Source organism: Rattus rattus, chromosome 5 (genome assembly GCF_011064425.1).
Source record: "Rattus rattus isolate New Zealand chromosome 5, Rrattus_CSIRO_v1, whole genome shotgun sequence".
NCBI lineage: Eukaryota > Metazoa > Chordata > Mammalia > Rodentia > Muridae > Rattus > Rattus rattus.
The window spans coordinates 100,405,050-100,420,192 of NC_046158.1; the positions used below are offsets into that span (position 1 = coordinate 100,405,050).

A 15,143-nucleotide genomic window follows, 5' to 3' on the forward strand; every position below is an offset into this window, starting at 1 on the left:
GAGTTAAGGACGGGATTTCCGTTATTTGCATGTCTCCGCCCCTTCGTTTGCATGATCTCCTCCGGACAGGACCCTGCTACCCGGTTTGGACACCTCCCCTGCTTGCTGCCCACGCTCCTATAAAAGAGGGTCTGCTTCTCTTTGCGAACGCTGCGCGAAGCCTCAGAGCCAGGAGAAAGAGTTTCGGGACATCCTGCCTCTGTGCTTCTTAGGAGAGCCGCAGGGCTCAGACTTTTTATCACTCACTCCAGCTCGCTGCTTGCGGGCACTCTTCTTGCAGGATGACTGCTTGGGACGGGGTGCTACCCTTTTACCCTCAGCCCAGGCATGCCGCCGGTTTCAGCGTACCGCTGCTCATTGTTATCCTGGTATTCTTGTCCTTGGCTGCTAGCTTCCTGTTCATCTTGCCTGGAATCCGGGGGCACTCGGTAAGGGGGTTACTCAAAGCTCTCCTAAGAGGGATTCTAGAAGAAACTCATTTCGCAGGGTAAGAGAGTGATATGGAGAGTGTTTCTTGGAGTCTCAGGACAGAGGAGACTAAGAAAGTTTCTCCGAGAATCAGCAAAGCAAATTCAGAAGTCTGGTGCCGTAAACGACTCTGTAAGGGACAGCCCTGGTCTAGGAATCTTGAGAAGAGACTCTAGCTGTCTTCTTTTGGAAGATGCTGCAGACAGTGGGAACCAGCCCAGTATACTTGGGATTCCGTCTAGGCTTCCGGTGCTGTCAGGATCCCCCCATACCCCTCTCTCTTTCTGAATACCTTAGCACCTCTGTCTTGTGCTTCTGGCCGAGAGAATGGGGTCTTCTGTGCTTTCCTTACTCTGCTGAGTTAAAGACTCAGAGGGTTGCACAGAGGTTTCAAACACGTAGCAAGCAAAAGAAATTTCCATCAAATGCTCCCAGCTTCCTAAACCATCCTAAAGCGTACATTGTTACACGTCTGAGAAGACCTTTAATCTTTTTGTGTTGATCTTTGTTGGTTCAGATGAACCGGGAGATCTAGAAAAATCCGCAGTCCCTCTCCTTTAATCGACTACCAGTCCCCGGGGCCTCCCTCTTCTGGGAGAGGTGACCCCTGTCTGCCTGGCACTTCTGAATTCACTGAGCCTCACCAAGCAGAGATTGAATTAGTGGCTGAGAGCAGGCGCCAGACAGCAGGGGGTATAAAGGTAGCCAGAGAGTGCCAGGCAAGGTAGACCTGGAAGTAGGCGAGGGGTCATAGTCAGGGAAGCACATGCCCAGAAACTATCAGAAATGTCATTGGCATAGAGGAACTTGAAGGGAAAGCATGCATGGCATCGTCTTCAAAAGGTCAGAAATGCAGTGGAATGGGGTCAAGGGGGGCCTTGAGGATGGGTTGGGCGGTACCCAAGCCTGATCCAGTGTGTATCTTTTCCTGCAGCGCTGGTTCTGGTTGGTGAGAGTTCTTCTTAGCCTGTTCATAGGCGCAGAAATTGTGGGTGAGTGAATTGGGTAACGTGTGTTGTGGGGAGTGGAGGAGTGGAGTAGGGAAGAAAAGGCACCGAGAACCTGGGGTTTCCAGGTCTCTCTTCTACTTACACCTATTTGTAGCACCCCTGTCTGTTCTTTTGCCGTGGGCTTTTTTGTTTGTTTTGAGAGTCCCTAACTATGTAGCCCAAGCTGATCTTGAGAAGTGTTTAGTTGCCCAGGTATCCCCCTGCCTCCACCACTGTGCTTGCCCACTATTCTGCCCTTACCTCATTACGCCAGGCTCCTCGTCCTTTGTCTTTCTATTCCATCTCCCATCACTAAGCCTCTAGCTTCCATTTCCCCACTTCCACCTCACCCACTCGTCCCTGTGTGCATCTCCTCCTAGCTGTACACTTCAGTGGAGACTGGTTCGTGGGGAGAGTGTGGACCAATACATCCTACAAAGCCTTCAGTACCTCCCGTGTTCAAGTCCATGTCGGTCTGCACGTCGGGCTGGAGGGCGTTAATATTACACTCAGAGGTAAGGAGGTTGGGGCAAAGCGGGCGCTTGGGGCCAGGAGATCCTGCGGTTAGGAGCTGAGTGGCAAGGCTTGTTAAGCACCAGTTCTCAACCTGTGGGTCGCGACCCCCACTCCCTTTTCACAGAGGTCCTCTAAGACCCTCAGAACGCACAGATATCTACATTACGGTGCCTAGCAGTAACAAAATTACAGTTAGGAAGTAGCAACGAAAAATTTTATGGGGGGGTCACTACCACATGAGGAACTGTGTTAAAGGGTCATGGCATTAGGAAAGTTGAGAACCACTGTGTTAGGGGACCCTTTCACATCCCTCAGGCTCAAAAAACCTTGATCTTATTGGATTTGTGTTTTCCGGTACCACTACCTAAGCTATCTCTTTCCGGACAGTTGCCCCACCCTTAGTTCCCTATCTGAAACTGCTTAGTTTCCGTGTCCCTGGCTTTGCTTGCACAGTGCCATGACCCCACCGGCTTCCCGCAGGAACACCAATGCAGCAGCTGAACGAGACCATTGACTACAATGAGCAGTTCACTTGGCGCCTGAATGAAGACTACACCAAGGAGTATGTTCAGGCTCTGGAGAAGGGACTGCCGGACCCAGTGCTATACCTGGCAGAGAAGTTCACACCGAGCAGTCCTTGCGGATTGTACCACCAATATCACTATGCCGGTCACTATGCCGGGGCAACGCTATGGTGAGCCTATGATGGGGATGGGGATGGGGCAGGGTGCATGTGACTTGGAGAGCTCGGTCTTCGGAGCTGGAACTGCAGCCTCGCGGGCAGGATCCGCTGGCCATCTGCAAAACCCACGGAAACTCACGTCCCAGCTATAGGGGGAGGCCGAGGGACAGGAAGGGGAGGCTCCGGAGCCAGCTCTCCTACGGGGGTTCCCCTACACCTTCAGCAGTCCTGGTCTGGGAACTCCGCTCAAGAGCGTCGCCTTGCTCCCTCACAGGGTGGCGTTCTGCTTCTGGATCATCGCCAACGCGCTGCTCTCTACGCCGGCCCCGCTCTACGGAGGTCTAGCTCTGCTCACCACCGGTGCCTTCACGCTCTTCTCCGTCTTCGCCTTCGCCTCGATCTCCAGCGTGCCGCTCTGCCACTTCCGCCTGGGCTCCGCCGCCCTCACGCCTCACTACGGCGCCTCCTTTTGGGTCACGCTGGCCACCGGTGAGTACCGAGGGACGCTTACCTGGTGGTGTCCGGGGTGTGTATGGGATGTGCGCTCTCCGGCTTACAGAACGACTTCTCTTACTTAATCTGTTCGTCTCCATAGCAGGCAGAAGGTGGGGACAGGGTTATTTTACAGTTGAGAAGAGCTAGTTTGGGAGGGTTCAGTATCCTGCCCGGGTTTGCATGAGAACTCGTGCATCGTGTAATACGCATCAGTTCTTTCTGCGGGTTGTGCGTATAGGAAATTCCAGGGACGGGCTCCAAATGGTGGCAAGGCGCGCTTGCATCCCTGACTCCCTCTGTCTTTCTTCCCTCCGGCGCAGGCATCCTGAGCCTCCTCCTCGGAGGGCTGGTGGTGATTCTCCACTACACTCGACCCAGCGTCCTTCGAGCCTTACTGGATCAAAATGTCAAAGACTGTAGCAATCAGGCTGACGAAAACTCACATCTCATCCTCGACAACCCTCAACACAGACAGTTTAAGACTCCAGACTTAAATGTTACCACTCTCCTATGAAAAGCGTTAACTCCGGATTTCTATCCGTCCTTGGGATCCCACACACCTGAAGACAGTGTTAAGAGCGCGTGCCAGGAGCACAGCTGAGTCTGGAGGACTGCATACCCATGCGGAATACAAGGGGGCGCCCCAGATACACCTTGCTCTAGAGAATGGATTTCTCAGGAGAACTGTAAATAAACTTTTTTGTTTCGTTTTTTTTTTTTCAAAATTCCCTCGCCTGTCAATTTCCTTGGCTTCTCTTGGCCCTTGGAGTTACAACCTTGAGAAATTTGTAGAAGCCGGAGAAACACAGTAGGGCTCTGGGAGAGGCGCGCCCTCTAGTGAGACCTGAGAGGAACTGACAGGCACCTGCATCTTGGCCTGAGCTACTCCAAGGGGTGGTCAGTCATTTCTGCCCAAATCTCTACTGGCCAAACTGAATCTATTGGCAAAGATCAGGATTTTGGCGTTCGTTCACTAATCCTTTCCGGTTGCCTTCTTTTACGTTTGTATCTGAGAGCTAAGAAAGAGGTCAATAAGGCATAAAAATATAAATCCTGGGGTCTGGAGAGATGGTTCATTGGTAGAGCACTGTCTGCTCTTTCAGGGTATTGGGATTGGGGTCTTTGTACCCGCATGGCAACTTCCTGTAAGTCCAGTTCCAGGGTTTGTCTGCAATGCCCTCTCCTGGACTCTGCGGGCACTGCATGCAAGTGGTGCACCGACATGCATGTTTAAAGTTTCTCACATCTTATCTTACATAGCACATTTCAGAACTAAAGGTCAAAGAGAATGTGGCACACAGTCAGTTAATGTTAAAACTGAAACATGATGATTGTTCTCTGGCTAATGTGGACGCAGAGGTGGAAAAAGCTGGAAAAAAAAGGGAGAAAGAAAGGAAGGAAGGGGCCCAGACTCCCCCAAAGCAAGAGATCGATGCTGAGGGCATTTGATGCCTGACATATTTGCTGAGTGGAAGGTTGGCACCTTGAATCATTCAAGAAGGCTGTTACTGTGCATTAACAGCCACCCCGGTGCTGTTGCCATGACAACAGTTTATGGGCCTGTCTGACATGTCTTCAGAACCTTGGGACTTTTGTTCATTTATTTTTTGCATTAGTAGGTTGTGCCTCCCTGCTCTGTTACATCAACAAATTGGAGCTGGGCACGTGACACAACCCAAACCCACTTCCTGGGCAGTTCTGCTGGTTTTGTGTGGGCTCCAGTGAGGTCTGCAGCCAGTCTGGAAACTCAGTGTCCACCAGGAGAAGAGCGTTACAGGGAACAGTCGGACTCTTTGAGGTGTTCCTCTTTAAGACACATCTCAGAGGAAGCCTCTGACATGGGAATGTCCTGCGTCTCCAGACTCTCAGCTATGGACCGGTAGTGGGGGCTCAGGAGTCCCCCTTCTCCAGAGCCCCACTCCAACATGGGGTCCTCCGAGCTCAGGTTGAAGAGAGCCTTCAGTCTGTGAGGTTGCATCCTGTGGGCCACTGCCATGACCAGGCCAAGCAGAATGCACAGCAGTCCTGTGGGTGAAGGTGACACGTGTCTTGCCTTAGTTTAGTAAGTCATCCCGAGATCATCTAAGAGCACCAGAAGAACCCTACGGGATGTCTGGGCTGCTGCCTTAGGGTAGCTGGAATTCATAGAGATGACTTAATGTCCTAGGGGTCTGTACTGCAGATATGGATCTATTGTCCTGAAGTTTCACACTCCAAACCGAGTGAGAGGAAGAGAGAGAAGACGACAGGCCAGGAACTGGGAGAGATGGGAATGGGAGGAGACACAAAGACAACATGAGGGAGTTGACAGAGCATGGTAGGAGAGTGACACAGTGAGGCAGGTTGACTTAGGGCATTGACTTAGGGGTAGTGTGAGATGAGGACACACATGGCCTCTAGGAAGAGACATGAAAGTGCAGCTAGCAGATGCAGGAGGGACACACCACAGGAAAAGCTGGAGGACCTATGTAAAGAGAGTCAAGGGACAATGGATGAGGCAGAGAAGTGAGCATAGATGAGGAAAGGAAATGGCACTGGAGAGAGAAAGCTGGCAGATGAGGGAATCAGGAAGGATACGGCTCTAAGAAAGACCCTGACATCTTGACCTCCAGAAGCAGACCCCCATCCCACCAACATGATAGCCCCTCCCCTCCATCCTGAGCCCTTATTTTTAGGGAAGGGTCTCACCTGTGGCTAATGTGATCCAGAAAGCAGGCCCACGGTGAGTGTACAGTACAGCAGTGCCCAAGCGCAGCGGGCAGGACATGAGTGACGTGGTCATGGAGAAGAAGAACAGTGCCAACAGCTGGAAGAGGCCAGTGGCCAGCAGCATGTGGCCACCATAAACCAGAACTGGCATAGACAGCATCACATTGGCCAGCAGCCAGCAGAGGAATGCTACCCTAGAGAGCCAAGAGGCAGTGAGGGTTGGCTTAGGCACCTCTACCTGCTAGAGAGGATTGCAGGGCGCAGGTAGAGGGTGTCCCGAATGTGTGAAGAAGAAATCTTGCCTGTGGGCTCCCCAACCGAGAACTAACGGTAGCTCCTCCCACTCAGGATTTTCCCTTGAGTGAAAACCAGATGGCTAGAAAAATCTGTTTCTGGGTTTAAGCCAGTAGGGTCTGTCTCAACCTGTATCCGTGCTCACCACAGCATGGCTGAGGCGTAGTGTCCTGCCAGGCGGTACTGGTTGTACAGGCCACAAGGGCTTCGAGGGGCAAACTTCTCAGCCAGGTATAGCACCGGGTCTGGAAGGCCCTTCTCCAAGGCCTTGGCATACTCCTCTGCATAGCTCTTGCCCAGGCGCCATGTGAACTCCTCATTGTAGTTGATGGTTTCATTCAGCTGCTGCACTGGGGTCCCTGAGGAACAGGGCAGCAAGAAGTGCTTAGTAAGAACCCGACGACTGCATTGGGCCATTCACCTCTGGTAGGGGTTCATTCACTCTAGTCAGAAGGCCAAGAGCTGGCAGCTGACAGAGAAGATAACTCTGAATTTCTTTTCCTGCCATTCTCTCAGCGTCCGCACTTCCTCCAAACTTCAGTGCTAGGCACACTATAGTTCTGTGCTCCCCACAAAACACATCAATACATCTCAAAGGCACAGGGCAGAGCCTTCCCTCCCTCACAAGTAAGAACCTCACCTGTGAGGGTGATGTTGAGTCCTCCGAGCCCAATCTGCAGTCCCACGTCCACGCTGACCCGCTTGGGACTGAAGGCTTTGTAGGTTGTGTTGGTGTTGATATGGCCCACAGACCACTCAGAACTAAAATTCACAGCTGGGATTGGGGAGTTGCAACTCAGGAAGGTCTGGGCATTACTGGGTTAGTCAGAAGGAGAACTCCAAGGGCTCTGTGTCTGAACTTGTCGTAATCATATACCCATCCACAGGCCCGTGTCTGACTCCCTACTAAGTCTTCCAACCGCTATTGTGGGAAAGGTTCAGAATCTAATATTTTCCATGTTCACACTCTGCTTACCCCCTTCCAAGTCCATTTAGGGACAGCCAATCGTGAAGCTGGGTAAGGAAGCAGTAACATAAACCATGATGGGCAAACACAGACATCAATTTAAAAAACAAAAAGGTCTGTTTTTCCTAATCACTGAAGCCAAGCAAGCAACTTCCCGGGCAGAGTCTTCCTGCTTACATTCATTATGACCCAAATGAAAAGTTAGGAAGATTTCGAAGGCACATCCTGCGGATTTTCCCTAGCTCACACCTCTCAGGGCGAGGATAAAAGTAAGGGGCTAAAGCCAAGGTTAGAGAGGTATGTGGGCAGGATCACACCCGGAATCAGTGGCCACTACAGAGAAACAAAAAGAAGAGAGGCAGGCCACAAAGAGAAGTTCACAAGACAGAGGCAGCTGCCCAAGTCTGTGGCATTTGGCACTTACCCAGGATCACAGCCCCGATGAATAAGCTGGTCACCACCCGTAGCAGCCAGAACAGCCTCTGAGTCAGAGTGGGTGGGTTTAGTAAGTATAGCCCTTCTTCCAAGGTTGCCCTCCCTCTTTCTATGATGGGGAGGGGCAGGGGGGCTCTACAAACTGAGCCTATCTAACACAGAATCACGCTCAATCTGTTGTTCTGGGTGAGTGGAGAGCTCTGCACTAGAGATGTGCAAGGTCGTGGCTGGAGTTTCTTCCCTGGGTCTGCTTCTATCTAGACAGACTCTATACCCCTCACTCTTGAAGATGAAATCTCTCTGGGGCTGGAGTCTTAAGGGCTGGGGCTTGTTTCTTACTGTCTTCCCACGGATGCCAGGCAGGATGATGATGAAGGTGACCAGGGCAGTCAGGAAGATGGTGATAATAACAGCTAAAGTGGTGTCCATTGGGAAGGTTGGCTTGGGGCCAGTGTAGAAGGGCAGCGTGTGTCCAAGAGCAGCCATCTTGGTGGAGGTGCACAGGGGTGTTGATGCTGCGAAGAGAGGCATCCATTGAGAGTCCTCTGTGTCCCAAACACTACCATAGGGCTGGGGATGCAGCCCTTCAGCTGTGTCTCCCATCTATTGGCTGTCACAGATTCAGGGTCTCGGCAGGCAGTCTCTGCTGGCTGCCCTTTGCTCCCTTCCTAACCAACCACTCAACCTCTAACCCAGCTCCATTGTTACCCTCAGGGTGTTTCCGTTTCTTCTGGGAATTCTGAAGAAAAATACCTCTCTTTTATTCCCCCGGGCTGTAGCACAGGCAGATCGCAGAACATAAAAAGGACTGTATTTACTATCAAACAAAGCCATACGGATAGGAGATGGCACAGATTATGAAATGATCGCCTTTCCTTTTCAGTCTCCAAAGCAACAAGAGTCAAAAAGCTGCTAAGTGTACAGTACAACTACACCAACATGGGGCTGATCCCTAGGCTCAGCACTGCCCAGATGCTCAACTGGTAATTCCAGAAAAACCTGAATAAAGTGTCCTCCAGGAGGCACAGTGCTGGGACCAGACGTTCTACTATCCTATGTATCATCAAAATAGCCCTTTTCTTTCATTCACCTCCCCATGCAGTATTTCAGCTCAAATGCTGGCTTGTCTACATGTAGCTTAATTGATCTTACAGCTTGTCTGTCCCAGTATACACTGGATGTAAAAATGATACCTGGCCATTTCATCAGTGTGTAGACAACATTAATTGCAAGACACTGTATTGTTCCACAGTTCATGTAGAAAGTACTACCAAATTAAACCCTAACAGCCATTGATGGTAAGATGCACCACAACTTCAGAGAAATAAAATTCATGGTTGAAAGAACAACCCTAGAAATGTCCCAGAGACCCACAGACCCAGTTCCTGTCATTCTCCTTGGTGTGATCTGTACTGGGGTCTTGGGGACCCAGGGGGCCTGTGATTTTCTCTGAGCAGGGCTGGTCTTGCTAAGTGGGAAGGCGAAGCAACAGTTGCTTTGGACTCACGCAGCTCCAGAGGGCTCGAATTCTGCGTCTGTCTTTTGGAACCTCGCCTCGATCGAGTTTCACTGAAAAACAGAAATAATTACTTCAGAGGGTCTTTATGAAATGAAATTGGGTGTGGAAAGTGCAAAGAACACCTTTGGAAACAAACAGGCAGCGCTAGGCTATCAGACAAAGAGGCAGGAGACTTACAGCCTACTTTTAATCCTGTCTTTTGGGCAAGTCTTACAACCACAGCCTCCGTTTATAATGTGAAAGTTTTGCTTTCTTCTTAAGTGTTAGACTCTTCCATCCCAGAGAAATACCCATCTCGTCTCCAGCTCCGCAGATCTTCCTGGGCTCTTCCCCCCACTGCCTCTCTACAACTACCACACCATCAGCCAACCCTAATATTCTCCCAGCACTCCATTCACCATTGGACTGTTTTCCCAAGGCTAAATTCAAGTTTCTCCCAACAGAACTCTCTCTCTCTCTCTCTCTCTCTCTCTCTCTCTCTCTCTCTCTCTCTCTCTCTCTCACACACACACACACACACACACACACAGAGGAAAGAAGGGAGGGAAGGAGGGAGGGAGGGAGAGAGAGAGAAACTTTCTTGATCTCCACACTCTTTCCTTTTCACAGCCAGAATTTTTGGCAGACTAGTCTGTGTTGGTGTTTCCACATCTTTGTCTTGTCTCCTTGACCATTGTTACCTAACTTTACTGAACTCTTATCTTTAGCATTACCTCACTAAATAATCTGAAGGGAAATTCTCACTTTTAAAAAAACCTTAGGGGCTGAAGAGAAGAGCTGAGGACAGAACCCAGGGCCTTGCGCTTGCTAGGCAAGTGCTCTACCACTGAGCTAAATCCCCAACCCCTTAGGGGCTGAAGAGATGGCTCAGTAGTTAAGAGCACTGACTGCTCTTCCACAGGTCCTGAGTTCAAATCCCAGCAACCACATGGTGGCTCACAACCACTGCAATGGGATCTGATGCCCTCTTCTGGTGCATCTGAAAACAGTGACAGTGTTCTCGTGTAAATATAATAAATCTTTTTTGAAAAACCCTTTTAAATGTGTGCTATTTGACAATGCAGAACACATTTTCTTTCTTGAAACTTGCTCTTTGGTCTCACAGCACCATGTTTTCCTGGGTCTCCTGCCACTGGCCACCCCACGTCAGCTCCTCCTTCTTCCTCTCTACTAAACATTTATGCAGCTCAGGATTCTATCTTGATTCTCTTCCTTTAGTGTCATCAAGGTTTCCTGGGATAGCCAGGCATGGTGCAGACGCACCCCTGCAATCCCATCACCAAAGAGGTGGGGCAAGAGGACTGAGATTTTCAGGCTAGCCTGAGCTAAGACCCTCTCTCAAAAACCAAACAAAATAATATTTAGGTAATCTTATCTGTTTCTGTGGCTTATATGTAGCTCTCAGATGTCTCCCTGATCTCCAAACTCAAAATGACCAACTACCTCGCCGCTCTTCCTACTCGGATGCCCCTTTGATGCCTCAAATTTAACAGGCTCCAAATTATCCGTTACTCTGCCTTTATTCTATTTTCTTTTCTTTTTAGCCTCACTACCACCCATTAATCAAAGATGCCTGACTCAGGACCACTGTACACATACCCTAGGCCCATGTATTTCTTGAAATTATCCACCAATTGCATTCTCGTCTGTCTCTTCCCACGTTAGTCCCAATTCTCTTCTCTTGCCTCAAGCAAGAATAGTTTTTCTAATTAACAGATATAATCCTTTCTCTTCTCTGTCCTGGCTAAAATCTCATTTCTTACTATCAATAGAAAGTGCTTTGCGAGCCATGCCCCTTCTTCCCCACTCCGTGACTGACATGCTTTTTCCGAACTTCTTGCCTTTGTATGGGCTATGTCCTCTACCTAGAATGGTCTAGCCTTGACAAACGCCCTTTTTCACTTCGAGCCTCAGCCCATTTTACTTCTGTGTGAAGTTATTTCCAATGCCATTGGCCAGTGGGAAGGCTTCCTACTCTACGATTCCAACTGTGTCTGAAGCATACCTCCAGAATCACAATAATTACTGCACTTCATCTCTTTGAACGTTTATCTCCCTTTTACACAGAGTCTCCTTGAGGGCAGAGATTTAATCTTCCCATCTTTGTACTGTCTTCATGTAGCATAGCCTAATCAAACTCTGGATCAGATTAATGAATATAAATGAGTTCTTTCGGCAGGTGTCTCTTTCTGAGTCTTCACACAAGAGGGAGCTATGCCCCTCGTTTACCTGCTCTACACTTCTATTCCTATTAGCAGAGCACCACCAATTTAAGACTAAAAGCTGCCCAAGAAGGGATCTGATGAGCCTGACCTACATTTTGTAACCTCAAAGAACTGTCTAGAAAGCCTCTTCTAATAGCTAGGGTCTCTAAGAAATGTAAACACGCAGACCTGACTGCTTGTATTTAGTTGACCATGAAGCCTACTCTTAAGCTTAGCTGAAAAGGTAGAGTAAAGATCTGTTACTTTGAGGGGCTAGAAGGATGGCTTGGAGGTTAATTAAGAGCATTTATTGTTCTTGCAGAGGACCTGGGTTCAATTCCCAACAACTACGTGGTGGCTGGCAATCATCTGTAACTCCAGTTCCAGGGGGTCTGATGCTCTCTTCTGGCCTCTGCAGGAGCCAGTCACGTACTTGGTACACTGGCATATATGTCTGCAAAACACTCAGACACATAATTTTTTAATTAAAAAGAAACTGTTTTATGCATGTGTGTTCATGTGTGTGTGTGGTGGTGGTGGTGGTGTGTGTGTGTTTGTGTATTTGTGTGTGTGTGTGTGTGTGTGTGTGTACTTCCCATGGCATGCTCATGGAAGTGAGAGGACATCTTTGTAGGGTTGATTCTCTCCTCTCATCTTTATGTGGGTTCTTAGGCTTGAACCCAGGTTGTCAGGCATGGGCAGGAAGTGCCTGCACCGGATGAGCTGTCCCCCTGGCCGAGTGACATTTATTATAAAACATAAGGATTTTTTATAGTGAATTTTTATTTATGACACCCAAACGGAAACCATTGTATTTCTAGGGAGGTATATGTAGGAAGAAAGGCTATACAATGTAGAATGCCTTAGGTCTTAGTTTAGATAGGGAGCATGGTAATACATTCTCTAATCCCGGCACTGGGGAGGCAAAGGCAAGCAGATCTTTTTGAGTTGGAGGCCAGCCTGATCTACAGAGCAAGTTTCACACAATCCAAGGCTATATAATAATAATAATAAGAGGAGGAAGAAGAGGAGGAGGAGGGGGGGAGGAGGAGGAGGAGGAGGAGGAAGAGGAAAGGGAGGGAGAGGGGAAGGAGAGGAAGAAAGAAGGCATGGATTAAGATAAAGCATAGAGTGTTCATAGGAAGAACTCATTTAAACCCAGCGAGGTGACTCAGTGTGTGAAGGTGTTCACTGCCAAGTCTGAAAATCTGAGTTTAATCCTTAGAAGCCATGGCAGATGGAGAGAACTGATCTCTAACAGTTGTCTTCTGACATCCATTTCATGCCATAGGATGCATTCATGCACGTGTGCGAGCACGCGCACACACACACACACACACACACACACACACACACACACACCAAATAAGTGTGGAAAAAGTGAAAGAACCCATATTATATATTATACATTATATTATATTATACATTATATTACATTATATTATATTATACATTATACTATATATTATATTATATTACATATTATATATTATATACTATATGTGAATTCCAACCACAGATATTTGCAGAATAAGCAGATATCACTAACTTAATGCATCTTAGTCAGGACCACGTATTCTTAGCATTCCTGTGCTTATTTTAATGAGAGGTTATAAAAGTTTTGTGAGCATGGCTCATCTCTATTAACAAGATGCATCAAAGAAACACTAACAAAAGGCCTTTCTGTATCTCACGTACAGAAAGGGCATTGTTAAACTTATTTGCAATTCTCCAAAATATGCATTAAGGATGACTAGAGCAAGTGATAGTTGCTGAATATAATTTGCCTTGCTTGGTCCCCCGGTCTCTTGCTCTTCTGCTCTTCCCTTCCATGACTTAGACTCTCCTTACCCTATACTGCCTGGCACAGTCAAGCTGAATTTCACGACTGATCCTAATTTGGTTTCATTATTATGCGAACAGGGCTTCAGCAGGAAGAGAGCTACTGAAATAAGGAGCTGGGGAAACTCTGCTTTGCCAACAAAACCTGTGTTTCTCTTGGGACTGTCTTTCTCTCTCAGGCTTGACAAGTGAAGTCTAACTGTAGAATTGGTTCTAATCTAGCAAAATCTCACATCAATATTAACTTTATCCCTTGGTCCCTTAGTTCACTACCATGACTGGGATACACATGCATTTTATACTGATGGACATAAGCAGTCATAGGACAATCAAACACACACCTACAGCCTTAAAAGTACAGCCAGAAGAAAGGAGCACCCAGACTTTGCCGTGCCCAGTAACATAGACAACTATAGTTTTTATAGGGGCCCCTTGTGATGAGTTGGACGCTTTTGCACCGAGGAGGGCCAATTCCTTCACTTTGGGGTTCTATTTTCTCACTTGGCCTGGAGGGCAGCCTTTAGGTACTTACGACTCGCCCCCGTGTTCAGTAGTATTTCAGATTTAGTTACCTAGTCTTACCTATCACAAGATGAAATGAACTTCTAGTGTTTATAGGATGAGTGGGTAAGAAATCAATAGTCTTGAAGACCCCGATCTGAACCTCCCAAAGCCTTTCTCTGCCGCTCGCCCCCATCTGCAGAATCTGCACAGTACGGACTGCTCACTTCCTATAAAGGCAGTTTAGGTGACATGTCTAATATTGTCAAGCACTCTGATGGGTGATGATATATGGCTACTGGAATGTGATAGTTTATTTCTCTGATTGAAGTAAAGCCCATTAAACAGCCCTGGCTGGCTAAAGGAAGTCTTTTTCAAGAACTCCTAACCTAGTCCTCCTTTCTAAGGAAGTTAGAGGTGTGTGTGTGTGTGTGTGTGTGTGTGTGTGTGTGTGTGTGTGTGTGTGTGTGTGTGCGTGTGCGTGGGGGGGGGGGGAGGGGGGTGGGGGGGGGGTGTGGTCGTGGGGTGGGAGATTTTCCAGTGATGTGTGGTAATGAACTCGGGGATAGGGAACTGATCAATCCAACCTACCCAGACTCAGTTAAGAGAAATAAAGATTCGGTGTCGACAAATCTTGTGACTTTTAAAGCTTTAAGAAGTTCGCCTTGTCTTACTTTCTTGTCAAACGTTTTCCTTCACAAATCCCCCCCTTGATCTGAATTCATCTATGTAGACTCAAGAAGTGCGCCCCTGGAGGTCGGTATCGGAGCAGCACTTCAAGGTCTGATCTCACAGTCTCTGTACCCACCCGATCCATGGTTCCCTACCTTCCTTTCTTTCAGATACTGTGAGCGTGGCACCTGGCGCTGCTCGTCTTTGGGAACTCACAGCGCTCCTGGTCGTAGGAATAGGTCAGGAACCGGGTCCAGACGTAGACGTCCTGTCACCAAAACCATGCACTTTGTCGCGAGTCTCTTCCAATTCCCCATTCTAACTCAATTGCTGATCAGGTTGTGACTCCATAAACCCAGCCTGGTGTCGTCTCCGACTTCCATTTCAAGTCATTTTCAACTTTTTCGGCCCTGGCGCTCCGCCTTCCGACGAGGGACAGACTGGCGCACTAGGGCAGAACTCCAGCACTTGTGCCCTCTGCGTCCACCCCTAAAATCCCCTATTCCTACCCATGCCAGCATCCCGGGCGGCTGTAACACAAATGAGGCTCTCAGGAGAGTAAGACCTGGGAGATTCCACCAGGAACTCTGGTTACCCAGACTTACAGGTTTTGGGGACAGATGGATACCTTGCTTTGGCGCCAGGTCTGATCTGTAGGTGAATGTTGGGTAATTATCTTTGTTTTAGAGCCCCGACTGTGTGGGGAGGATTTGGGAATAGCTCTCCTGCCCCGCACCCCGTTTATCTTCCACCCTCTTCCTCAACTCTCAAGAGTTGGAACTTGGGGAGGGAGACTTGCCTTTCCCGCCTCCCAAAAAACGGCTTGAACCCTCGGCACCCAGGAGCCCTG

The 15,143-nt window shown here is 48.7% G+C and overlaps 2 protein-coding genes across 3 annotated transcripts; one reads left to right on the plus strand and one right to left on the minus strand.

Moving 5' to 3' along the window:
• Window positions 1-85: 85 nt before the first annotated feature.
• On the plus strand, window positions 86-3,868 carry Duoxa2 (dual oxidase maturation factor 2). The gene is made up of 6 exons (XM_032904093.1): window positions 86-428; window positions 1,403-1,460; window positions 1,838-1,972; window positions 2,454-2,667; window positions 2,930-3,144; window positions 3,471-3,868. The coding sequence occupies exons 1-6, from the start codon at window positions 282-284 to the stop codon at window positions 3,662-3,664; spliced, it is 963 nt and encodes a 320-aa protein (XP_032759984.1). The 5' UTR covers window positions 86-281; the 3' UTR covers window positions 3,665-3,868.
• Window positions 3,869-4,632: 764 nt separating this feature from the next.
• Window positions 4,633-15,143, minus strand: Duoxa1 (dual oxidase maturation factor 1). Of its 2 annotated transcripts, none has more exons than XM_032902323.1 (8): window positions 14,922-15,143; window positions 14,449-14,561; window positions 7,895-8,070; window positions 7,545-7,602; window positions 6,794-6,928; window positions 6,299-6,512; window positions 5,839-6,053; window positions 4,633-5,175 (listed from the first exon to the last, which is right to left on the minus strand). In XM_032902323.1, exons 3-8 carry the CDS (start codon window positions 8,039-8,041, stop codon window positions 4,922-4,924), a joined length of 1,023 nt encoding a protein of 340 aa, XP_032758214.1. In that variant the 5' UTR covers window positions 8,042-8,070; window positions 14,449-14,561; window positions 14,922-15,143; the 3' UTR covers window positions 4,633-4,921. The 2 variants fall into 2 exon arrangements, with proteins under 2 accessions (XP_032758214.1, XP_032758213.1); XM_032902322.1 differs by lacking the exon at window positions 14,922-15,143 and adding an exon at window positions 9,063-9,124 and having other exon boundaries at window positions 4,922-5,175.